The sequence below is a fragment of the Crassostrea angulata genome, chromosome 4, assembly GCF_025612915.1.
Source record: "Crassostrea angulata isolate pt1a10 chromosome 4, ASM2561291v2, whole genome shotgun sequence".
NCBI classification, from domain to species: Eukaryota; Metazoa; Mollusca; class Bivalvia; order Ostreida; family Ostreidae; genus Magallana; species Magallana angulata.
Window position 1 is genome coordinate 27,461,799 of NC_069114.1, and position 22,523 is coordinate 27,484,321.

General features: G+C 33.0%; 1 protein-coding gene across 4 annotated transcripts; it reads right to left on the bottom strand.

The window, feature by feature from the left end:
• Positions 1–1,985: 1,985 nt before the first annotated feature.
• Positions 1,986–22,083, bottom strand: LOC128180407 (hexokinase-2-like). 4 transcript variants are annotated; one of them, XM_052848509.1, is made up of 11 exons: positions 21,944–22,083; positions 10,060–10,222; positions 9,168–9,307; positions 8,142–8,357; positions 7,668–7,767; positions 5,524–5,603; positions 5,174–5,286; positions 4,736–4,891; positions 4,446–4,585; positions 3,806–3,942; positions 1,986–3,531 (listed from the first exon to the last, which is right to left on the bottom strand). In XM_052848509.1, the coding sequence occupies exons 1-11, from the start codon at positions 22,025–22,027 to the stop codon at positions 3,412–3,414; spliced, it is 1,449 nt and encodes a 482-aa protein (XP_052704469.1). In that variant the 5' UTR covers positions 22,028–22,083; the 3' UTR covers positions 1,986–3,411. The 4 variants fall into 4 exon arrangements, with proteins under 4 accessions (XP_052704469.1, XP_052704467.1, XP_052704470.1 ...); XM_052848507.1 differs by lacking the exon at positions 21,944–22,083 and adding an exon at positions 14,462–14,760; XM_052848510.1 differs by lacking the exon at positions 21,944–22,083 and adding an exon at positions 12,514–12,716.
• Between the last annotated feature and the right edge of the window lie 440 nt (positions 22,084–22,523).

The window sequence follows — 22,523 nt, forward strand, 5'->3', positions numbered from 1 at the left end:
ACACGAACTCTGGCACTTTGTGCGTGAATACCGAAATATACCGAAATACATGTAGAAACATTTTGTTCAATTTTCACTAATCTCTTCAAATTTAAGTCCTTTAATTTCATGGCGATTGTATTCGCGATTCATCATCTTTTGAATTTCAAGACCCCCCCCCCCCTCCCCCGAATCTCTATTTTATAATGATTTTCAACTGTTCAAGGCCTTGATGTACACCGAAATTCGTTAACATCGTGATGATCAGGATTCTTTTAGCTCTTATAGAATTTTCAACACAACTTATAATAGTATTTATAACCAAATGAAATGTTCACAAACTTTATTGAGGTCCCAAAGCGGTCCTTATACAATTAGATGGGGGTGGACTTCTACGCGCCTTTTTTTTTTTAATCATATCGCATCTTTTTGTAGTTCGTAATTTGATATACCAATTTCCTTTCTGATTCATTTTTTAGGTGAATATTTGCCTATTATTGATAAGGATTTACTATTAATACCGTTTTTTTTTTATTAAGAAAGGGGCATTACTGTGGCACATTGAACAACTCAATAATAACAATTAAAATGTTAGAGTTATCTCGCTTTACTCTCTCTCTTAAATATATTATTTATAAATATGAAATACAGAGGAGAACAGTACATATTCTATTGTTTAGTACAGTACTGTATATACCTCTAACTCAGTAAATATGCAAGGCATGGATATTAATTTGGTTTCAGCTTAATTTTTTTTTTAAGTAGTGAATACACAATCACATGTATAGATGTTGATTTCCTCTCTTGTTTGCATTCATTATATACATGTACATACACTCTCATGATCAATTTGTGCACTTGTATTAAATAAAAATGTATGAAGTTGCCTTAATTTCTTTAAAACTTATTGAAGTTAAAATTCTTTCAATTTATCATACTGCGGTAGTTTTCAGAATTTGTTGCCTGACTATAAAGTAAAATTTAATTACAGTAATAGAGTATATATATAGTGTGAGAGTCATCTCTCTCATCCTTTGCTGAACGTACCTACATTAAGGCAATATGAACTGAAAACATGTATTTTAGAAATCAAAGATTGGATGTAATCTTTTTAAACTATTGGACTAACTCGATCACTATTGGACTATTGGATTAACTAAATGCAATTTTTTTCACATAAAATAATCTCTTTGTAGAATCTACTGAATATATCTGTCAAGACTAAATCTTGTTTTACTTCAATTAAGCCTATTAAACTGACTGCATGAATTACTTGAGCAAATGTTTTAACTCATCCTTTGACTGTTCAGAAAGATATTATGCAACATTCTAACAAATACTTTTCCAACCGTTTATGATTATAAAGGAGGCCGAGCGAGCCAAAACTTTTAAGTTGTTAACAAATTATCCATCAGATATACTCAACTTAATTTTTTTTTTATTTAGCTATATCCTATTATATAATGATGAACAATTCTATATATTTTAGCTCTTAAGGTGGCTCACTACACCTAGAAATATTTTCTCCAATCAGCAGAAAATTACTTGATTATGATAGATATCATAATGGATACGAAGTATCTATGTCAAATAGGCAAAAATTCTGCAATTTTGGACGAAAAATTACATTTTCGAAAATTTAATTCAGTAAACATAAACAAAAGCTCCAGGCGGATTTGAACTCATGATCTGAGATTCAGAAGCCCAATACTTTAACCACTGACCTACGACGATATACAACCCAATCGAACGATATTAACAATTTAACAAAACATTTAAATCGCAATCTTGTGACGTAGTGTCTTAAAAAGTATAAGTCTGGGTGTACCTTAATTCTGAATGTTTTTCCGTATCTTTAGAGAGATCTTCCATTTAAGGAAATCTATAAAGCCTAAAATTGGCAACAGCCATCTAGCCCTCTTTAAAATTACAGTTCGTTTGTTATAACTTGGATGTTATTACTATGTTACTTCCTCTGTCTTAATTAATACAAATAACAACAGACATTGTGAGATTCCATATCATTCTGTTTATTTTTAATGATAAGTGAAAAAATTATTTTAACTATGTCATGTCTGGTAAGAAATGACTCAAAAAATATTAAATATGAACACAAATGAGGCAAATGGAAGGTTTAAGACACGGGTAATCCTATCTTTTAATATTTTCACTGCATTTATAAAAGAATTGATATATACATTTATTTGCAATATTATTAACATAATAATACACAGGACTTGTATAAAAATTTATAAATAACATAAAAATGAACCAATGTTCGTAAAACAAACAAGAAAGACATTAGATAAACCTTTAATTATCACATTTTGGGCTTTCAAAAAAGGAAAAATAATAGTCATTGTCAAAATCTGCAGATATTTTCAATATTTTTTAAATTTTGTTTCAGAGTTAATGCCTCTTGTCAAACCTATTCTTAAACTAAATGCTTGACCGCTGAATGATTTTAAACGGTGAGAGATGTAGCTAGATGCTTCCTAAATACACGGACAAAGCAAATCGGTCATAAGCCACGAAGAAAATGCAATCCTAAAAACAAGGAAAAAATAAATCCAATTTCTCTTTGTAAAGAAGTATGGAAGTTCTTCAATCTATAAGAAATGAACTACATCGTCTCATCAGGTAGGTCCTGATGTGATGCTTTTTATTTTCTTCTAGTAGGACGGGCATGGACAAATGATATAATGATGGGTTGCACCCAGAGGCTGTTGTTTGGACCAGCCACAGTTTACTGACTGGCTGAGGGAGAGGGTATCTTGTGACCACTCTGAATGACCAGTATCAGTAATTGTAACTAAAAAAGCTTCTAATGAAATTTGTGTCATATAACAAACATGTATAGCAAGTTAAAAAACAATTCCATGGATAACAAAAAGTCCATGAAAAAAAAAATAAGTTTATGCTTCAATGATCGCAAAAAGAACAAAAAACAAAATTTGTAAAACTTTTTTGGGGGATGTACATCTATTTGGATTTATTGTTCAGTGTTCACACAATGCAAGAAAAAAAAAGAAACTCAATTGTAAAAAAAAATACTTTCATCACGAATAGACTAATATATTTGACATAGCAAGCAGACGTGCGATCTACTTGAGATTCCTTTGCACAGAGTGCATTATTGATGTGCTCTGGCAACCAAAAATAGCTATGACTTGGAAACAGAATTGCGCAATACTGAGGAGCAGTACGAGAGTTCAGCACATCAATACCTTTAATATTTTATATAAAATAAAAGCAAGCTGATCTCACAAACTGGGGGCTGGATGGCAACCATGCTTGAGATTTCTGAGAAAGGGGAACATCTCCACCCCAATGCTACTAGTAATCTCTATAGGGGAAAGATGCTCCCTCTTTTAATTTGTAGAGATTATCATTAAAGTAGGTATTGCAATGTAAACAAATATGGAATTTTTGTTAGTTTTCTAGTCCATTTTCTCCTATACTCTCTTTCCCCGACTCTCGTAGTCGATTGGCTACAGCTGTTACAATGGCTGCCCCCTTTCCGCTGCCGTCATGTGACAACATTAGTTTAAACTGAAAAATATAAAAAAACAGGAAACTTACTTAAATATTAGTACATACATTTTCTATGCATTACTATAAGATTAGCCAGTTGTCAAGTACCATTCAATTTAATGATACATAAATATCATTTGACTTATGGATTTGAAGATTAAAAAATAGTTCAGTACCATTGTTCAAAATCGTTTGATTCAAAGGTTTGAAAGTACATGAACTTATACAATTCACACATGACATTAACGCCCATGATTGTCTTTATTCAGTCTCCCTCACACCCCGTTTTTACCTTAATTCCAGGTTTTACAAGTTGCTGAATTTTTTCCACCATGAGATCATGGAAGTGGGGGTGGAATCTGTACAGGGACCCATCAACTGCCACCGTCACATCCTGTCGGTCCATCTTATTCAGGAGAGCAGCCACGCCTACAGAAACAACGGGATATTGTAGATTCTTCTTTTAATGCTTATTCTAATATTGCCTTGTATGCTATCAAATCATGAGAATGTAAAATTGCAAGCACCAAACTTTTGTTCCATATATAGTTTTCTTCAGTTTCCAACTGTCAGAAAATAAAAGGCAGATTTTCAAATTTGCTAAAGATACCTCTTAGATTAATAATTCTTCCCATTCATTAGAAATAAAAGAAGTTAGTGTTAATTAGCTGAACTGGGCCAGCGGCCATAAAACTACAGATGAACTTACTTTTGATCCCAGTCTCACTTTTACAAAATGAATATGTAGCAAAGAATTGAGACTGTGATCAAAAGTGAGCTCATCTATTTTGAATCTCAGTCTCCCTTTTTCAAAAGAAATATAAAGTGGAGAACCGAGAGTGAGCTTGTCTAACTTTTATGGTCCCTGGGCCAGTTCTCTATGGATCAATGTAAGCAATTAGATCTTGCAGGGACATGGCATACAAACTTACCAACGGAGGCTAGGAAAGCTGCCCGTGTGGACACCAAGGAGCAGACGTACTGAGCGATCCGACAGTCCTCATCGGAATATTTCTCTAGAGCCAATTCCTCAAACACCTGTTTGGTGTTCTTGAAGTGATCATCTACATCACTGAAATAGAAAAATAGGAAAATCTTCACATACAGAAACAATTTCATGTATCTTTGTATAAATTTTTAGCTAGTACTGAAGATCTTTAAAAAAGTTGAAAATGGCAAGAAAAGTACATTTACACTTTGAAGCTTAAACAGATGTACGAACCTTTCAATTTCTGAAACATATTTTGTGTAGAAGCGCCCCCTGGTGGATAGTTCTTCTGATCCTTTCCCGCCGAACAGAAGTCCATGCTTCCGTAGCTTCTCCAGGGCCAGTCTGACGATTTCTCCCATGTACATACCAGAGATCATTTTTTCATATCTGGGAACCAAAAAACAGATAAAGATTCTTTCTTGCAGTCTTACAAGGAGAGACAATAGCATATAAAAAATTGTAGAAAACAATTCATTCATGAAATTGTACAAATGAATGTACATGTATATGGCTGATCAATTGATTATATGAACAGTTTTGAATATGATGATGGAAAGCATGAAAACAGAAAGACATACTGAGGTTTTCTGGTTTTTTAAAATTCCTACAGGGCCAAAGAAGAATAACTAAATAATTTCTTAAATTCAATAAAATTGACCTTTGACCTACATTTGTCTGCCTGGGTTAATGGAGTGTTTGTCCACCTGTCGGTCATACTCGGTCTTGACAAAGTCCAGACACCCATCGTCTCCCAGCGCCCCCCACTCTGTGTTGATCATGACCTATAACACAAACAGTAAATAAACTTAAATATATTTAGGTTATAGTATAAAACTCAACGTCAAATCAGCTATCTGTCCTATTTTCATATCAACAATAAACCATAAATCAAAGTTGGTCAATAGATTCCATGGAGGGAATGCCGACATATAAATCACCAAATCATTTACGATATTCAACAGTAATTTTGACGTAAATCACAATAATTTACGATATAACATAATCGAGTTTTGAAGTACCTGCTTTGGTTCATTGTAGTCCCCATCCCATAATTCCACATTTTCTAGTTTTTCAATGTAGCAAGCATTAGTTCCTGTGCCTATTAAAAGAAATGCAAAAATTCAACATTGATAAATAATAATTATTATTAACAAAAATTTGTGAGAGACTGTGACTGCATACTGTTTATACTTTTTGTGATGCATGCTTGCGAAAAATTCAAATACCATCTACATATTATTTATATGGGAATATCATTAAGTTAGAAGAGCTAGTGCAAATTTTAAAAAAAATAAAATTTCTTTGAAGAAGAGGAATGCTGTTTGTAATTGATGTTTTTTTAAATTTTCATAATCATTTGGTGTTAAAACTGCGCATTTCCCACTATTTTTACTATTTAATGATAAAAATATTTTTTACTAATTATATCAACCACGTGACTTAAAACAGCACTAGGGCTACAATTACCAGTAAAGTACAGATGTACCGATTCACAGATTTATTACATCCGACAACAGTAATATGCATTAAAGTTGGGCGTTTCGGATATAATTTAAATCGCTTCAATTCCTTGTGCAATGTTCATGTGCATAATTGTAATTACCGATATGCATTGGAGCATAAAGATAAAGCCAAACAAAAATCCCCTGAAGCGTGAAGGGATTTTTGAACCACACATCTAGCCATCAAGAATCATTGAAGGATTTAGAAAACGAGGGTTTTTTTATTTTTAATTTTTAAAATGACACTCTTGCATCTTTCAGTAATTGTTCTTAAAACTTGTCCCTCGTTGCTTAGTACATTGTACATGCATGTGTAAAAGTCTGCAGTCAACAGATACTAGTCAACATACCAATGATATAACTGGTAGAACTCATGTTCTTCGGACCGTTAAAAATGCGTTTATTCAAAAATGTAATTACCAAAGAGGTATGATGTTCTAGAAATAGATCGAGCCATTTTATCAGTAAATACCGGTAATAAAATACATATGAATATTTATCATTAAGTAAAGCCTGTTATAAAACTACTACGCACTTAATATTACCAGGAAATCAATGGTAAATTTAACCTTAGTTTGTACACAACCAGCCATTGACATGGCATTAACTGTATCATCACACAGTTGTGCAAACAGGACTTAATTAAGAGAAAATACATTTATTTACAGTCTGTTTTTACATGTACTTCCTTAGTGTACTATGTTTCTTAAAAATGATTTGTTTACATCAAGCAGCCTTAAAAAAAATAACAACCCGCCCAGCACCAGAACTTAGATGGATGATAAATCCCCCCATATGTCACATGGCAATGAATCAATGCTTCCTAGACAGTTAGCAAAGACAGACGTTTGTCAACAATTTTTGTGTGGGCATGTAAGAAAAGGGCTGAATAAATGTGATAAATAATTCTGAAGATATCTCTCCTGGATAACAAAACAATCATATTGATCTCGTATCAAACTATAAGTGTTTTGTTCACGCTTCGATCAGATAAATATTTTCAGTCACTGATAATACAAAGGGGGAAAAGTGCTAAACATACATGTATTTGTTTTGTTTTAAAAGTAAGGAGAGGTACACATATGGTGGTCCATGTCCTGTATTCACACTTCGTGACTTGGCCATTGATTTTACAAAGGAATATTGGAAGATATTACAAATACAAGTATAGTCAAACTTCGTTATCTACAACTTGATGGGACTGTTTAAAAACTTTGAGATTTCAGAGTATTCGAGATATCGAGGGTAAAATACTTAAAAAATAAGGGGTTGAGACTTACAAATCACTTCGACATTACCATTGTATTCGAGATAACAGTGTTCCAGATATCGAAGTTCAAATGTATTTCTTTAATTTGTTGATATTTATGTTAAAATGCTTGCATAGCATGAATTCACCAATATTTGTCTGCAATAAAGTGCTGGTTTATAGTTACATGTAGTTAGTTAACATTTTAAAAATCACAAGGAATGAAACCTATTGCACATCCTCAGTCTGTCAAACATGCATTTGTTTGGTTTATAAGTACATCCATATGACGGTGTTTCTGTACTCACCTAGTACATACTCACGGTCTGTTTATACATGTATTTTTTTTTTTGGGGGGGGGGGGGATCAAGTAAGGAGAGGTACACAAATAGGACAGTTGTTCTGTACCTACCTAGAATTAGACCTATTGCACAATCTCGGTCACTGTGTGCACATGACATCAGTGCACCAACTGTATCGTTTATCACAGCTAAGCATTCCACATCTATATCCTGTCAAAACAAAGCACCCAAATCAGCTACAAAATGTCAAACGTAGCTCCAAATGTAAACCAAAATAAACTCAAATAACCCCCACTACCTCCAAAATGTAAATCAAATTGAACTCAAATGCCCTCTCTACGTGAACGAATTTAGACATCAGTACAATTTCAATAGTTTTGAGTCCAAAGTTTAAATATCAAAATAAAGTCATTTAGTTCATTTTTGTAACACCCTAGGTCACTTTGTTTGAGAACCCACCAAATGAATTTTTATCTCAAATGTGGAGGGTCCAGAGTCGGCATTTTTAAACTGAGTCATGAATTACATATCTTTCCATTCAAAACTCTCTAAAGCTATACTCTTCTATATTTGACGAGACTTACCCCCCTCCTTTTGATTGCTTCGTGGAGGAGTCTGACCACATCCTCCCCTTCCACCCCCTCACATTTGAAGCCTTTTGTCCACTGTGTCAGGATGGCGTGGTTCAAACCTATCTGTTTACAGGGGAAGGAGAAGGTGAATCCCAGGGGAATTTTCTCCTTCAAGAGATCGTGGTTGCTCATGAATTTGTGGATGCATTCTGCGATGTGGTCAAACAACTGAAATAAGATTTATTTTGCCATCAATCTAAAATGTTTAATATATCATGTATACAAATACTTACAAAGAAATTCTGTACAAAAACATTTTTACATATAGAATACAATTAAAATTTTCCAACATTAAAAATTATGACAAAATCATTCTTTATAAAATCGATTCCATGCAGTCAAATTTTTATATTTTTTTGCAGTAGTAAAGGTCATGATGATTTCAACTTCATCAGTTAATTTTTTTTTTTTAAATCTACGCCATTAACAAAGTGATGAAATTAACACCATCATATTTCCCATATCTACTGTAAATAAATAGTGCTCAGTAAGCAATTGCTAGTTAAACATGACTAGGTCAGAAGGTTCTGTGAAGTTGAGTTAATGTGCTCACTGGTGCTTATGCATGGTCAAGATTCCACATCATGAACAAAGTGAAATCAACACCATCATTATTTTTGTGAATCAAGCATAAATTTTGTTCTGTAAATAGGTACATACTTGTTGACCACAACAAGTCATAAGCAATAGCATCAATGGTATACTGTGGAATCATTTAATTTTGTGTGGGGCCAATTTTCATGGATTGTGGGTTTTTTGCATATTTGTGAGAATGTAATTTGGTGGATGCGCCAGTTTTCAGTTTCAGATATGGTAAACTTACTCTTTTATAATTAATTTTGTTGAGTATGCAAATTCGTGGACGAGGACTACCCACGAATACCACGAAAATTGAGCCACCACGAATTTTAATGATTCCACAGCATATTGTTATACAAGGAATTAGCAGGTCATAATGTTCTGTGGGGTTGAACCTACTTGTTCACCGGTGCCGGTCATGATGTGCTGGGGGATCAGGTAGATCTTGCTCTCCATGGTCACTTCCTGACCATTCAGGTTTATGAGTAAAACCCGGAAGTTTGTCCCACCCAAATCCAATGCTAGGAAATTCCCATTTTCTGCAAAACACAAAGTAATCACCCATATATGAGCATCTTTCACAACAAGCAATTTTCTGCAAAACCAAAAACAACCCATATCAATGATTCATTTCACAAATCTAATTATTGCAGAGATGGGGTTATAATGCAATCAATACACATTTGCTGAAGTAACAGACAAATGAAAAAAAATAGCAATTTGCTAGGAAGGGAATATGAATAAAAATAAATATTTTGTTAAGGATGTAATATGAAAATAATGAATAACTCAAATGATTAACTATTGCAGGAAGAAGAAGCAGCCATTTGTTTATTCCTGATAATTGATCTAATTGAAATGTGCTGGTAATTTATTCCATATTTTTTTTTATCTTTTCTTACAAAAAATTTTAATTATGATTATACGTAATTAAAAATTTGAAGATATAGAGTACCCATTACTTTAAATTACATAAAAATGTGTAATTAGTTACCGGTACACTCAATTACAACATTACACATTAATTAGCGTTGCTCCATCCCTGTCTAGAATTAACTGGAGCCTACCTGACCCATCCAGCTGATTATTGCAAAGAGGGGTTTATGACACAATAAATACATAATCGATACAAATCAATACATATTTACTGAAATTCAGTTGAAACACCCCCAACCCCCACACCCCACCTGAGCTATCTGGCTGATTATTGCAGAGAATAAGAATATGATCCAATAAATACATAATTACTGGAAGTCATCTCAACCCCAAAACAAATGAAATGGGGTCTTACCTGATCCGTCGGGGACGTCCCTGACGTAGGTGGGGTACATCTTGACCTTAGCGGTGGGGTTGGTCTCCTTCCCGAGCCCTTTGTTGAACTCCCCCAGCATGATGTCCATGAGCCGTTTGTAGTCCTCATCTTTCAGAATGAATGGACGAACTAGGTTTTCTACCTGTAATACAAAAGCAGAAAAATGTAGGATAAGTCAACAAATTTAACACCGTCACCTGCATCAGTGCCCGAGAGATTGTAAGTTTTTTTTTTCAATCTTAATGGAGACAGTTTCCCAAGATGAAGTAATCTACTGAGAATCCTTTTCTCTCATTTTTTTTTTTAAATTACCGTGCAAATGTCTTCTCTTCGTTTTAAAAAACACCCAAAGGGCGTTTTTATTATTACTCGGATGCAAACAAGTTCCATCTATGAAAAACTTTCATCAACTGAATGAACATGTTTGTGTCTTCTTATTCGGAAATCAATGAAAGAACTGTCTGGAATGGAAGGTTCTCCAAAGCCTGATGTTGCTATACAAGTATTGATTGGAAATGTTCATCAGAATGTATGAACTTGACAGGAATTCCTAGATCAACATCAAACACCACTGCACAGTCTGATGGACTACTGCAGAAAGCCCGCAGCGCAAATAAAACGCAATGATTTGACAGAATCTGTCGGAGAAAACTGCGCAGAACTGCTTTTATGCAGTGAAATCATCACAAAATTTTTGAAAAATTCTATGAATCAGGTGTCCAAGTGCATGAAAACTTACACTTCAAAAGACAGAGACATTTAAGATTCTTCCTTCTATTCTCATCTCAAAATATTACTGGTAAGTAAACATGCATGTACGGGTACTGAATCATTATATAATTGTTTTAATTAAATTCATTTACCCCTGGTATCTATACAGGATACAGGATAAACCTTAATCATCAGTTTTATTGTCTTGTTTTTTGATGGATTGTAGCTGCAGGGACTGCTTGACAATTACGATAAATATAAAACCCTGATGGTGGGTGCCTTTAATTAACTTAAGGGGACAGGTTCAGTGTCCACAACAGTCAAGGACAGGGGACACAGGTCAAACAACTCAATGACCAGACCACCAAGAAGACAGCTAGGAGATATGTCATATACCAAGGACAGACAACAGGTATAACAAGTCCACAGCTCACAGTCCCCACTCCCAGCACTGTCTAACTTCATAGCCACGTTGTTGACAAACAATCAATTACATCAGAATTCAGGCAGGTAAAAATTTAGTGCAAAACTAGCCTTACAACAAGGAGAAGGGTTCAATGGGGTCATTTTAAGTGTCTGGTAAATTTCCTCGCTAGCATTGAACATAAAACACTTCTTTTACCTGGATTTAATTCCTTCACTGATTCATCTTACAAACACTAGCGGCATTAAATCAGCTAGCCTGCTCTGACAGCTAGTGCACTCCTCCATTTTTATCATATATTTTATCAGAGCTATGGGGTCAATTTCTCTAGTTAATCTGACCCTGATGAACTTACTGTGGTCTGGCCTCTTTCCTTAGACTTAGTTGACCGTTTCTTGGCCGGCTTTTTCTGACTGGAACCCTCTTTAACTTTCGGTTCCTGGCTACTGGTATCCGGCAACATGTCTTACACTTATGAACTGTGCACCGAGTCACAAAGGTAATAAACAATATCCGGTTCACATACCAAAGAATCTAAACACTGCACGCTACACACTAGAATCACATGTCTTACTCAACACTACTTTTAACAATCAAGAGTTTAAAAAACTAGATATGATAGATTCTTCTTAGTCGTCTCTGTCTGTTTGACCTTCAAAGAGAAGGCAGAGGAATTTCTGTCTGTCCATGTATATTGATCTGCTATCGGCTGGCAGACTGCCAATGTTTTCCTTAATGAGATGTTCTGGGTAATTACATAACCTAAGTCATGAACCATGACAGGACAGCTAGTTTACTTTGGTTATTAAGTACATGCCATTCAAACAAAAATAATTCCTAGTTTGAATTATTTCATCATTATAAATTCAGTTAAAGTTATACCTGTGTACTTTTGAACCCATATTTATTTTTTAAACTTTAAAATGTTAATCAAAAATTCAACACCTGCAATCTGTTTATTATAAAACATGCATACACCTACTGATAAGGTTTTCCAAACAGAATAAGCTTTAAAAGTGTCTGGAACTATTCTGCCAAAAGATATTGGCATGAAACCAGACTAATTGTAAAACACAAAAGAACTGATTAAATCCTGAAAGGTTTATAACAGGTATACCAGCACTTAGTTTGTTTTGAAATAATGAATTACCTTAAAGGTCTGAAACAAGAAACAAACTCAACGTAGAAAACACTTTGTAAACAAAACTACAGCCATGAACCTTTGAACACTAGCTGTAAATGAAAGTATCAAACATTGAACGATTTATGAACATGCAAATCTAACATTGGGTTTTTACCAAACGAGTCCTTTTTGAAGCTTTTCTTTGAAGCAGATCCTCTGTTCCTGGCATTCCTGCCTTAATGAAAGTTCAAAGTTGAAATATAGAAACTGCAAGTAGACTCGACTCATTTAATGTAGATGACAGCCATGTAACCCAGTCACTGGTGACTTCCTGGTACACATATATTTCCCCCAATGAAATATGATGGAGAAAGTGTGCAGAAAAGTCTGAACTAATGTAGAACTCAATTAAATTTTCCACTGCAAAGTAATTGCATGTATAGAAATATCTCCACCCTAACACCAGTCTTTACACTTCACCAACTTTTTTCAACAATTATGCAATTTATGAAAAAGATGTCATAAGATCTCATTTAAAGTCCTCCAACCAAACAGTTTGTTGATCCCGCTGGCATTCTAAGAATAAATATCTAAAATTAAAGTCGACACAACAAATAATCCAATAATTAACAAGTTTTTAAAAGAAAAGTAACAATTTTGAGCACAGTTCGCTTGGTAAATAAAGGATCTGCCAGTATAAACACTCAACAGGAAATAACATAACCCTCGATCGTTACTTCGTCATACTAAGCTTTACAAGTATACACATTGTGATGAACTTCTTGTATGTCAAACTTGACGTATATATAATATGTATCAAACTCGCAACACCCACACACTAGGATCATTAAGAAAATTTAAGTTCAAATATCCCATCTTGACTTATATCATATATAATATCAAACACCCAACACCTACATTTATTCAGGATTTTTTTTCAAAACATGCAAACTTAACATTTTTAAAATAAAAGTATGTCATATCAAATACTCCATCACTTGAAATTTACAGCTTTTTTGCATGTTATAGGTTTTTTGAAAATCCTTTTTGTTCATTTGACACTTGTCAAAACAATGATGCTAGAGTTAATTTGATACAAGATATAAAGTAAATGAAAGCAAACAATTTTATCTTCAAGTTTCACAAATAACGTGACATTACAGCCCTAAAATCTTTATTGCCCAAGTAAAACTGGTTCTTAAAAAAAGATCCTACAAGATATCAAAAATATCGCCTGTATTCAATTCTCACTTTACACTGCCAGTATACAAATAAAAATTTATGGAGCAGAAACCTTAATCAAACCAGGTCAATGTCCTTCGCACCCAACTGGAAGCTAGCCTTTTAACCAAACAAACTTGATTAAATTTAAAAATAAATGCTTAGAACATGCACAAAAAAAATAGATTTCAAATATATAAAAAAAATGAAGAAACAAATGGTCAGTTTGATATCTGCAGTCTTATGAAATCTAGATATAAATAAATAAATAACATTTATAAACAAAACACATTTTTTTTTTTTTACATAAATGTGATGCTGTCTGTGTGGTTTAAACATGTTATCAATATTTTCTTCCGCCAGATACTGGGAAAGCCGTTGAACTCTTCCTATGATTATACACACCCTTTTTTCCAACCAATCAAATTCAAGGAGAGGGACACACCGACCTTTCGCAATACAAAAAAGAAAACAACAACACACACATTGCCCGGCATTAAATATGTAACTTTCTCAGCAGAAAAGGTTTATAAGAATGAAATGATTAAAAAACAGCCTCATAGACCCATTCTGAAACCTTTCAAACTAAAATAAATCCTGGCCCAGTGCCCACATAGCTAGATTCTGTCGGACATGCAATATGTAACAGCTTGACATATGTCATGTTTCGTGAAATTTCATTTATTGAAATCAGCCAAACATTCCAAATCCTCTGTAGATAAAACAGATGGACACATTTTTCATTTATCAGCAGATCAGAACACAAAAACTTAACAATTTCAGGTGAGAAATCTGAATCTTATACACTAATGTCCCTCATTATTTGAAGCAGCAGACTTGAGGTTTATATGAGCAATGGTCAGTGTGACTATAAAGAGAGGAGTTATTAATATGAACTTTACCAGCATATCCTCATAGTCGGGGAGGATTTTGAGGAGGGCAGCCAGCACGGTCTGGAATTCCCGGCCCATCATCTTCTTGGCCGCCTCAAAGACCTCCTCGTTCTTCACGCTTCCCTCCATTCCCGGCTCACTCACTTTGACACCAGCAGACATTTTTGAATTCTGTGTGTATATGTGTTTGTTACACAAAAAGTCCTTGTGGGTTAAATTCTTCTTTTGACGGGAGTTAAAGAGTCTTGTAACACTTCACACACACACCACGGCCAAGCTCAGCTTGTATTTAAAGGAAGGATTACTGTTCTTAACAATCCTATATATGTACCGTATACACTGAAAACAAACGTCACTCATAGTCACATGACTAGCTTGGTGGACCAACACAAAACAAATCCTGAATTCAATGAAGGCTAGCTAGCTGTTTCTCTATACAGAGCTAAAACATGAAGAAAATCAATTTATGTATGACAATTATCATTTGAAGGCTTGCAGGTCGATATATCCACTCAACTGAAACTATACAGAGCAGCTAGAATCTGTTCTGCTCAGAGGCCATGTGGAGAAGATTGAGAAAGCAGTATTTGGATGCATATAAGTAATTTTTAGAAACTTAAAAGCTGTCACATAAATGGTAATTCATGGACTTAATTACATATAGACAACATTTTTTTTTCTCTGAAAACATAATATTGTTCCATTTTTTTCATTACTGAAAAACACTTTTAACAAAAAATTTATCTTGTGTGTAGACAATGATATTGCCCATGGGAGAAGTACTGCGATATCGGTATTTGTACATGAATGAAATAAATTGACAAACAGCAAAATAGATGGGGACGAAAGAGAACAAATGAAATTGTTTTTCTTAATCTGAGTTTTTTCTAAAGCCTTGGCATTCAAAAACGTGCTGACCTGAGTTACATGTACATGTTACATGTCCTTCTTGTATAAACATGTCGGTCAACCTCTGCTTCACTTCATGTAGGAATACATGTTCATTAAATTGTTCTTTACAGTTTCATATATATCCAAAACCTAAATTGTTAATCAATTGTTTTATGTATGAGAGCCAACAATTAGAGGCTAACTGTGTTTCACATTCATTTAACATATCTTGGTATATATTGCTTAAAATACAATTATCACTATTCTTTAACTTTATCCAATATTTCAACATTCTATAATTTCTATCCAACTGCAGTGGTTTACGACCTAATTCGTATATGTTCAATTTATAAGTAAATACCGTTTATCCTCTCATCAACTCGAGATTGAGCGTGGCAGATTTTATAATATCCATAGAAATGAGAGAGTTTGTAAACTATGTTCACTATCACAGATTGAAGATGAGTTTCATTTTATTTTAATCTGTCCATTTTATAAGGAAATAAGAAAGTTGTATGTAAAAAAATATTATTATGAAAAGCCTTCTGTTTTTAAACTTATTCAATTACTTTCAACAAAGAATATCAAAGAGTTGTGCAATTTGGGAAAATACTTATATAAATGCTCAAAATTACGATAAAATTATAATTAGTTTTTGTTTTGATAGTATACTCTTCATTATCCTGTTTACTTCTGTTATGTAAATTTTGCAGACTGCTGTGTGCACACGCAGTCTAATACAAGATTGTGATGGTCTTTCTTTTTTGTTTCTGTTTTTAAAAATTGTTTTCATATGTTTGTTCACTTATGTATATATGTTAAACCTATGAATCGTATGGTTCTTGGTAATAAACAATACAATACAATACAATACATGAAAAACTACGCAACAACTTCACTGTTATTAATTACACTAAATAGACAATCCTTGTGATAATTTCATACTATTTTAAAGAGAAAAGCAATAGTTTTGTCGGGAGTTTTTTGAGCAGTGAGGGTTGGGAGAAAAAGAGGCCCATGAGCCACATTGCTCACCAAAGGTTTTTGTTTCTATGGTGATCATAAAATGAAATTCTTTCAAGGCAGATAGTACAAAAGAACTCATCTTAACATAGGATACAAGAAAAATTAGGTTAGAGGATGGGGATTCCTATAATTTTAGGCTATATCTTGTAGAATAATGTATCACTTGAGATTTATCATATATATATGTATTATATATGTGTGTGTATCGTTACTTTTGTCATAACACAATAAGGACAAGAAAAAATAAAATCTAAGGGTCTGTTTTTCTTTTTGAGGCCCCTTTTTTAACATATTTGTTCATCAACTCATGTATTGAGGAAGATCAGAAACAAGTTCTTACAAATTGCAAATACTTCTAATACCAATAAAAATATCTTGCCATAAAAAAAACATACCCGTAGTACATGGACCTATAAATAGTTTGAATAAAACAAAAGAACACCTAAAGTTTTTATAAATATCTGAGAAGTTCGAAGATGATGATCTGATTTTGTAATGGGTATATCTTCTGATATTCCTCAAAATAACATGTTTTAAAAATACTTGCAAAAAAGGTTTTGACCATTAAAAAATAAACCAATGTTTTCTACCTAGTAGATACCGTACAATGCATTTATTCTGCAGAAGTTTGTTTAGTTATTAAAAGACATACACACTGAAATTAAGAATTCAGTGTGTATGCACCGAAACAATTGTGTAACAAAAGCTATAGAGATTCTCTCTGTTTATATTTTCATTGCACATCCACATTGTATTTTTTTTGTAATTCATTTTTTTCTGTTAAAGAGTATGATGAAATATTATTTGAAATCTGGTACATGTACTTTCATTTACAGAAAGAGGGATACATGTATCTCACTTTAATTTTTTATTTCTTACAAAGTCTCATTTTTGCAGTTTTAATTAATCAAATTTGACAAAATGATAAAATAAAAATAATAATTTAAAAATAACCATGCAGGCTTATTTATAGAAACATGATTTTTTAATAAAGATTTCTGGGTTCAAATCAAGCTAGTGTTCAGAAAGTTTTGTCAGATTGCTAGTACATTGTATATATGATCTCATCACCAGTTCTAAATGTAACAAACAAGTACACAAGTTCTGAACTTCTCACATGCAAATTGGACACTAATCATTTTTTCTTCAGAGTTCTGGATGCCAAAAATAGCACCTACACAACTGCCTGTCACATTTTTCCATATTCCATATTAATAAGTTGGCCAATTAAGTGTCACGGTCTTGCTCTGTTTCTTTTTGGGGCCTCAAGTTCAATGGACTGGACCCAATCCAAAACCCCGAAAAGCTGACACGTGTGAAGGCCGGTCTGGTTTTTGCTTTGTATTTTTTATTAAGATCCTGTAGGCAAAAATCCAATTCACTGACGTCAGATTTTTTAGAGACTTAATATATATGGGGCATTCTGTTCAATGGTTATTGACAATATCAATCTATAGGTGACCTCTGGAGTGTTTGTAAACACCTTGGCCATTACACAAAGTTGAGTACATGTATTGTGATAGGTTTTCTGGACTTGAATCAATAGCATATTGTGAATACAAAAAAAAATCTTTGTCATCCATTCAGTTCAATAAACTTATTTTGTAATATTATATTTATTATTTTCATTACTGATTAGAAAGTGGTACATTGACTTCAAGATACAGTAAAACAACAATATGATAGTCTATGAGGTATACATGTAAAAGCTGGATTCTTATTGATTTCCTTAATCAATTATTAATTACCTTAGTGAATAATGAAATGAAAAATTTGATCTACAGAATGTCTGAGTTAGAAAAACCACTACACCGTACAGGTATTTGATATTTATTGATACATCATCAACCGATTTTTTAATTCCCAAGACCCAAAACCTTTTTCTCCATCGTTTCTTTTTTTGTTTTGTCTATGTTTGCATTTAGGACAATATTCATAATGTTCTTAGAAGTAATTAATTATTCAGTATAAACAGAGTTTAATTATATTCGTTCCAATATAACATCAGATGACATGCTTAATTTTTACATAGTTTAACCCAGGTCCCTGAAGCATAATATGATCATAAATCACCAGGTATCTTGGACTATGACCGCCTCCTGCAAGATTGCCAATCTCCACACACTTTATTGGATGTAAGGTTGTGTGCATGCATGTGTGTAAAAGGAGAGGGGTATAGTTGCATTGTACTTTTTACTTCACTTTTTTAATGATGTTATAAATTTTATGTATTAAAAATAACCCCATTTTGCTGCAAAAATTTAAAAATGTAAAATTGAAGAAAAATTGTAACCTACGATCTGTGATTTACAGCTTTTTATCATTGAATTTTCTATGCTTTCTCTGACCCATACTACCACATGCATTCATTAAACTTTATATTATACTAGGTTTATTTATAAAAAAAACCTTTTATTTAAATGACAAGTCCAATCTCCTGAACATAATTATGTACGTTGTATATGCATGCTCAACTCTGCTTACCGTAACTCATTAAATTCTTTTAATGCAAATGCACAGACATTTAACTAATATCGTTACCTCTTTGATAAAGAAAAGCCCTATGCGTCAATCTACCAATAATTAATTCATCACATGCGGGTTTCCAAGTAAGTGTTATGTTGTGTTCAGGTTTACAGAACATTCACGAACACTCTTATATAACCTTCAATTGCACAAGCACTAAAAAGGGATTAGTTCAGCAACAAGAAGACTTTATCTTAGCTTTTTTTTTTTATTCCCTTGTGTGTTTATGAAGAAATCTTTTTGCACACTGTACATGTACTTGAAGCGGTATTTACCATACCTTTCACAATAGGTAAAACCAGCAATAAACTTATGTAATTCCGACATCTGGAACACATTGGTTTGATAACAAAAATATTAATACACTTTGGATGTACACCAACTTTTTGCTTCATGCATCTAACAACGAACAAGATCACCAATGCTTAGTGTCATTATTATTTTTTCCAATTATCTAAAAATTTCTTGCATTGAATTATTAAATTTTTGGGATTCTGATGAAAATTTGTAATTTATCTTGAGTGTCATTTACCTGTATCAAAAGGTAAAACATGGAGCAAAACTGTGCATAATTTAGTCAGATTGTCAATGTAAATCTTGATTACCGTATATAACAGTGGACCCCCCTCCCTTAATGGATTAAATTCTATGATTCTTTTTTAAAAATTTGCTTTATGGATTGCTAGACATCATATTGTATATTACATGTAATAAAACCACAGAATCATTAGTTGGTGAATGTTACATGCATAATGACTTTTGTAGAATGGTCCCATTTATTATTATGTAGAGGGTATATATTTGTTATACATGTACTTATAAAACAATAAGCATTTGCCTTCGATAACTTGTAAATGGTCCTATTTGTAGTTCTATATGCTAATCTGTATACATTGGTTTTTTTCACCCCAATATAGTATTTACCCCCACCCCCCCCCCCCCAAAAAAAAAAAAAATTCAGAAACTGTCTCCGATAAAAATGAAATAAAATATAAATTTGTCAACTTCTTCACAAGATAGAGATTGCAAGAAAACAAGAAAAAAATTCTCAAAAACTCAATGTCTACCTCTCTGCAATGTTTGAAAACTCTGAAATATCATTATTTTTTTTCGTATCATAAATTTTTGGCTTTTATACTAGAAAAAATATTTTTTAAAATTATCTATGTTTACATTTATACACTTAATTATTAATCTCAATAAAATTAAAATAATTAATACCTTTCATCTAGCTCTTATTGATAGTATTTTCTTATCTGATACTGGTTGTATTCACAATGCCTTAGTACATGTAAGAAAAATATTCTCAAACCACTTCTCAAAATGACTGAAAACTCTAAAATATCACCGATAAATACTGTTGTCTTAAGTGTGTGTGTGTTAAAAAATTCTATTTTGTGGGGGGGGGGGGGGGGGGGGGGGGGGTTAAAAAAAAAACTTGAACATCAACTTTGGACATTCCTTGGAACTTATTTTTGTAATCATAAAATTCATGCATATATCTCTTAAATCTAATATTTGATTACCAGTATATTGATATCTGTTAGCTTATACCTAAATGTGCATACAAGCAGCAAAAGGCCTAAGGGGAATAACTGGTGAAAATGGGTCAATCAATATGAACTAAGTTTAATAAATCTCTTAAGTCAAGAAATTATACCAAAAAGTATTAACAGTTTAATACACTGCAAAATTGTAAAAATACACATATAATCAGAAATCTTCAAAACCCAAAGGCAATAAATTTGGGTTGTGAGAGAAAGTCAATTCACAGGAAACTCAAATTATTCAACCCAGTGTCTTTATAGATTCATAGAGTAAGCAGAGCAAATAAGATCCACAAAATCTGCAGTGGATGATTTTGTTTCCCCAATAAACTTGTAAACTGTCAGTGGACAACACTCATATCAGAATCAAACTCTTGGAGATCCCATCGACTATCACACTGGGTGAATACTCTATATAAATGTGCAGTGACATTAACTGCCCAGAGAGAGAACTTGCAAGCTAGGTTAGAATCCCTATGTCTTTGAGTCCTTCAATTTGAAATAGCCAGTACAGTAGTAATGCAGACCGACCAATCGTTGTGTATTATATCCTGTTGCAAAGATTTTACCGATTGTAATGGATACATGGGTTGGTCACTGATCAGCTTTCGTCATCAATTCCTCAAAAATTCCAAGAGGATAAATCAACGACATATATTACACGTACCATAGTAGTAAAACAGAACATATAAAATATCAATAATATAAATATCAAAGGAATTATTTTGCGTTTATATTCAATGAGAATGATTTTCCACTGGAAAAAGTATATAAGATAAAATTTGTTAGTACATTCATGCTCCTTAGCTTAAATCAACCATTCAATCAATATAGTTACATGTTCTGTAGGCATTGCCTTTCATTTAAATTCTTTACTAAACTTCACAAAAACATGGTAGTCTTTTTCAGTAACATCCATTTTCTATTAGCAATTGTTGTACACAATTGTATAAAGAGAAATTCAATACTTGTGGAACATATTTATTGCTTCTTGTCCATTGACAAATCACGGGATAGTTTTAACAATTTTTTTCAACTGTAGTACTCCCATATGATAACAAAAAAAACACCATGACTCAAATACAGTACATGGACTGAAAATATAGGCTAGCCATAAAAGGGATAAAATCTGAACTCTTTTAAGTTCCACTGTTCATTAATCAATGAATTGGATACATTAGCTATCCATGCATGCATTAGACTGGTATACTATAATATATGTAATAAGAGGTGTATTTTCATTTCTTATTTCACTTGAAAATTATTTCCTGTGTTTAACTATCTATAATAACAGAACTACCCCTCTTTGAGAGAGCAACAGGTATCTATAACACTGTTTTCCAGACCAATCTAAACAGACGGAAACAACAATCAATATTTTGGAATATTCTGCGTTGTAAATATGAGTAGAACGTTGAGGAGTGCCGGTTCTCACGTCCTCCTGCTTCAATCATTAAAAAATTGGAAATATCGGAAAGAATGACTGAAAAAATGTACTTACCGAATGTTTGTCGACAGGTTTTTTGAAAATGTCTCTCTTTGATGCCGGTTTATTTCCCTTTGATCCCTTTTTCTCCAGAGACATCCCTACCGAACCAAAACAAAGGGTCAGCTACAAGACCGGAAGTGCATCAAAATATGTATTAGTCGAACCGTATATGGTTAGCTAATCCGTATAGATCTATCATCGGTGCATGTGTGTGATCTGCAGGTTGTTGTTGAAATAAATTTGAAAAAATTTTAGAGTGATGAAATTCTAACCTGTCATTTTAAAAACATAAAAAATGTTTAATAGAGAAAGCTCTGCAAAGAGAAATAGAATCAAGACAAAATTAATGGTATGCCCGTCTGTCTGTATAAGGCTAATATTTACTGGCCATTGCATTTTCATATCACTCACGACAGTTACATTGTATTAAGTCGAATAATACAGTCACGATAATAAGAATATAAATGATATTAAAAATATGATTGACCCGTTTTATCGCTAAATATAAAATCTATACATTAAATATTACCACACTACATGTATCATGCTAATTAGAACAAGTCTGACTTAAGCGCAGATTTAAAGGGAGCCC

What these genes read in the sequence shown, in the direction of transcription:
- LOC128180407 (XM_052848507.1), bottom strand. Translation starts at nt 14,614, where the DNA reads ATGTCTGCTGGTGTCAAAGTGAGTGAGCCGGGAATGGAGGGAAGCGTG. An exon ending in AAGCAATCAAAAGGAGGGGG is followed by an intron (nt 7,768 to 8,141) that starts GTAAGTCTCGTC and finishes TTGTTTTGACAG; the next exon opens with GATATAGATGTGGAATGCTT. An exon ending in TTGTAAAACCTGGAATTAAG is followed by an intron (nt 3,532 to 3,805) that starts GTAAAAACGGGG and finishes TATATTTTTCAG; the next exon opens with TTTAAACTAATGTTGTCACA.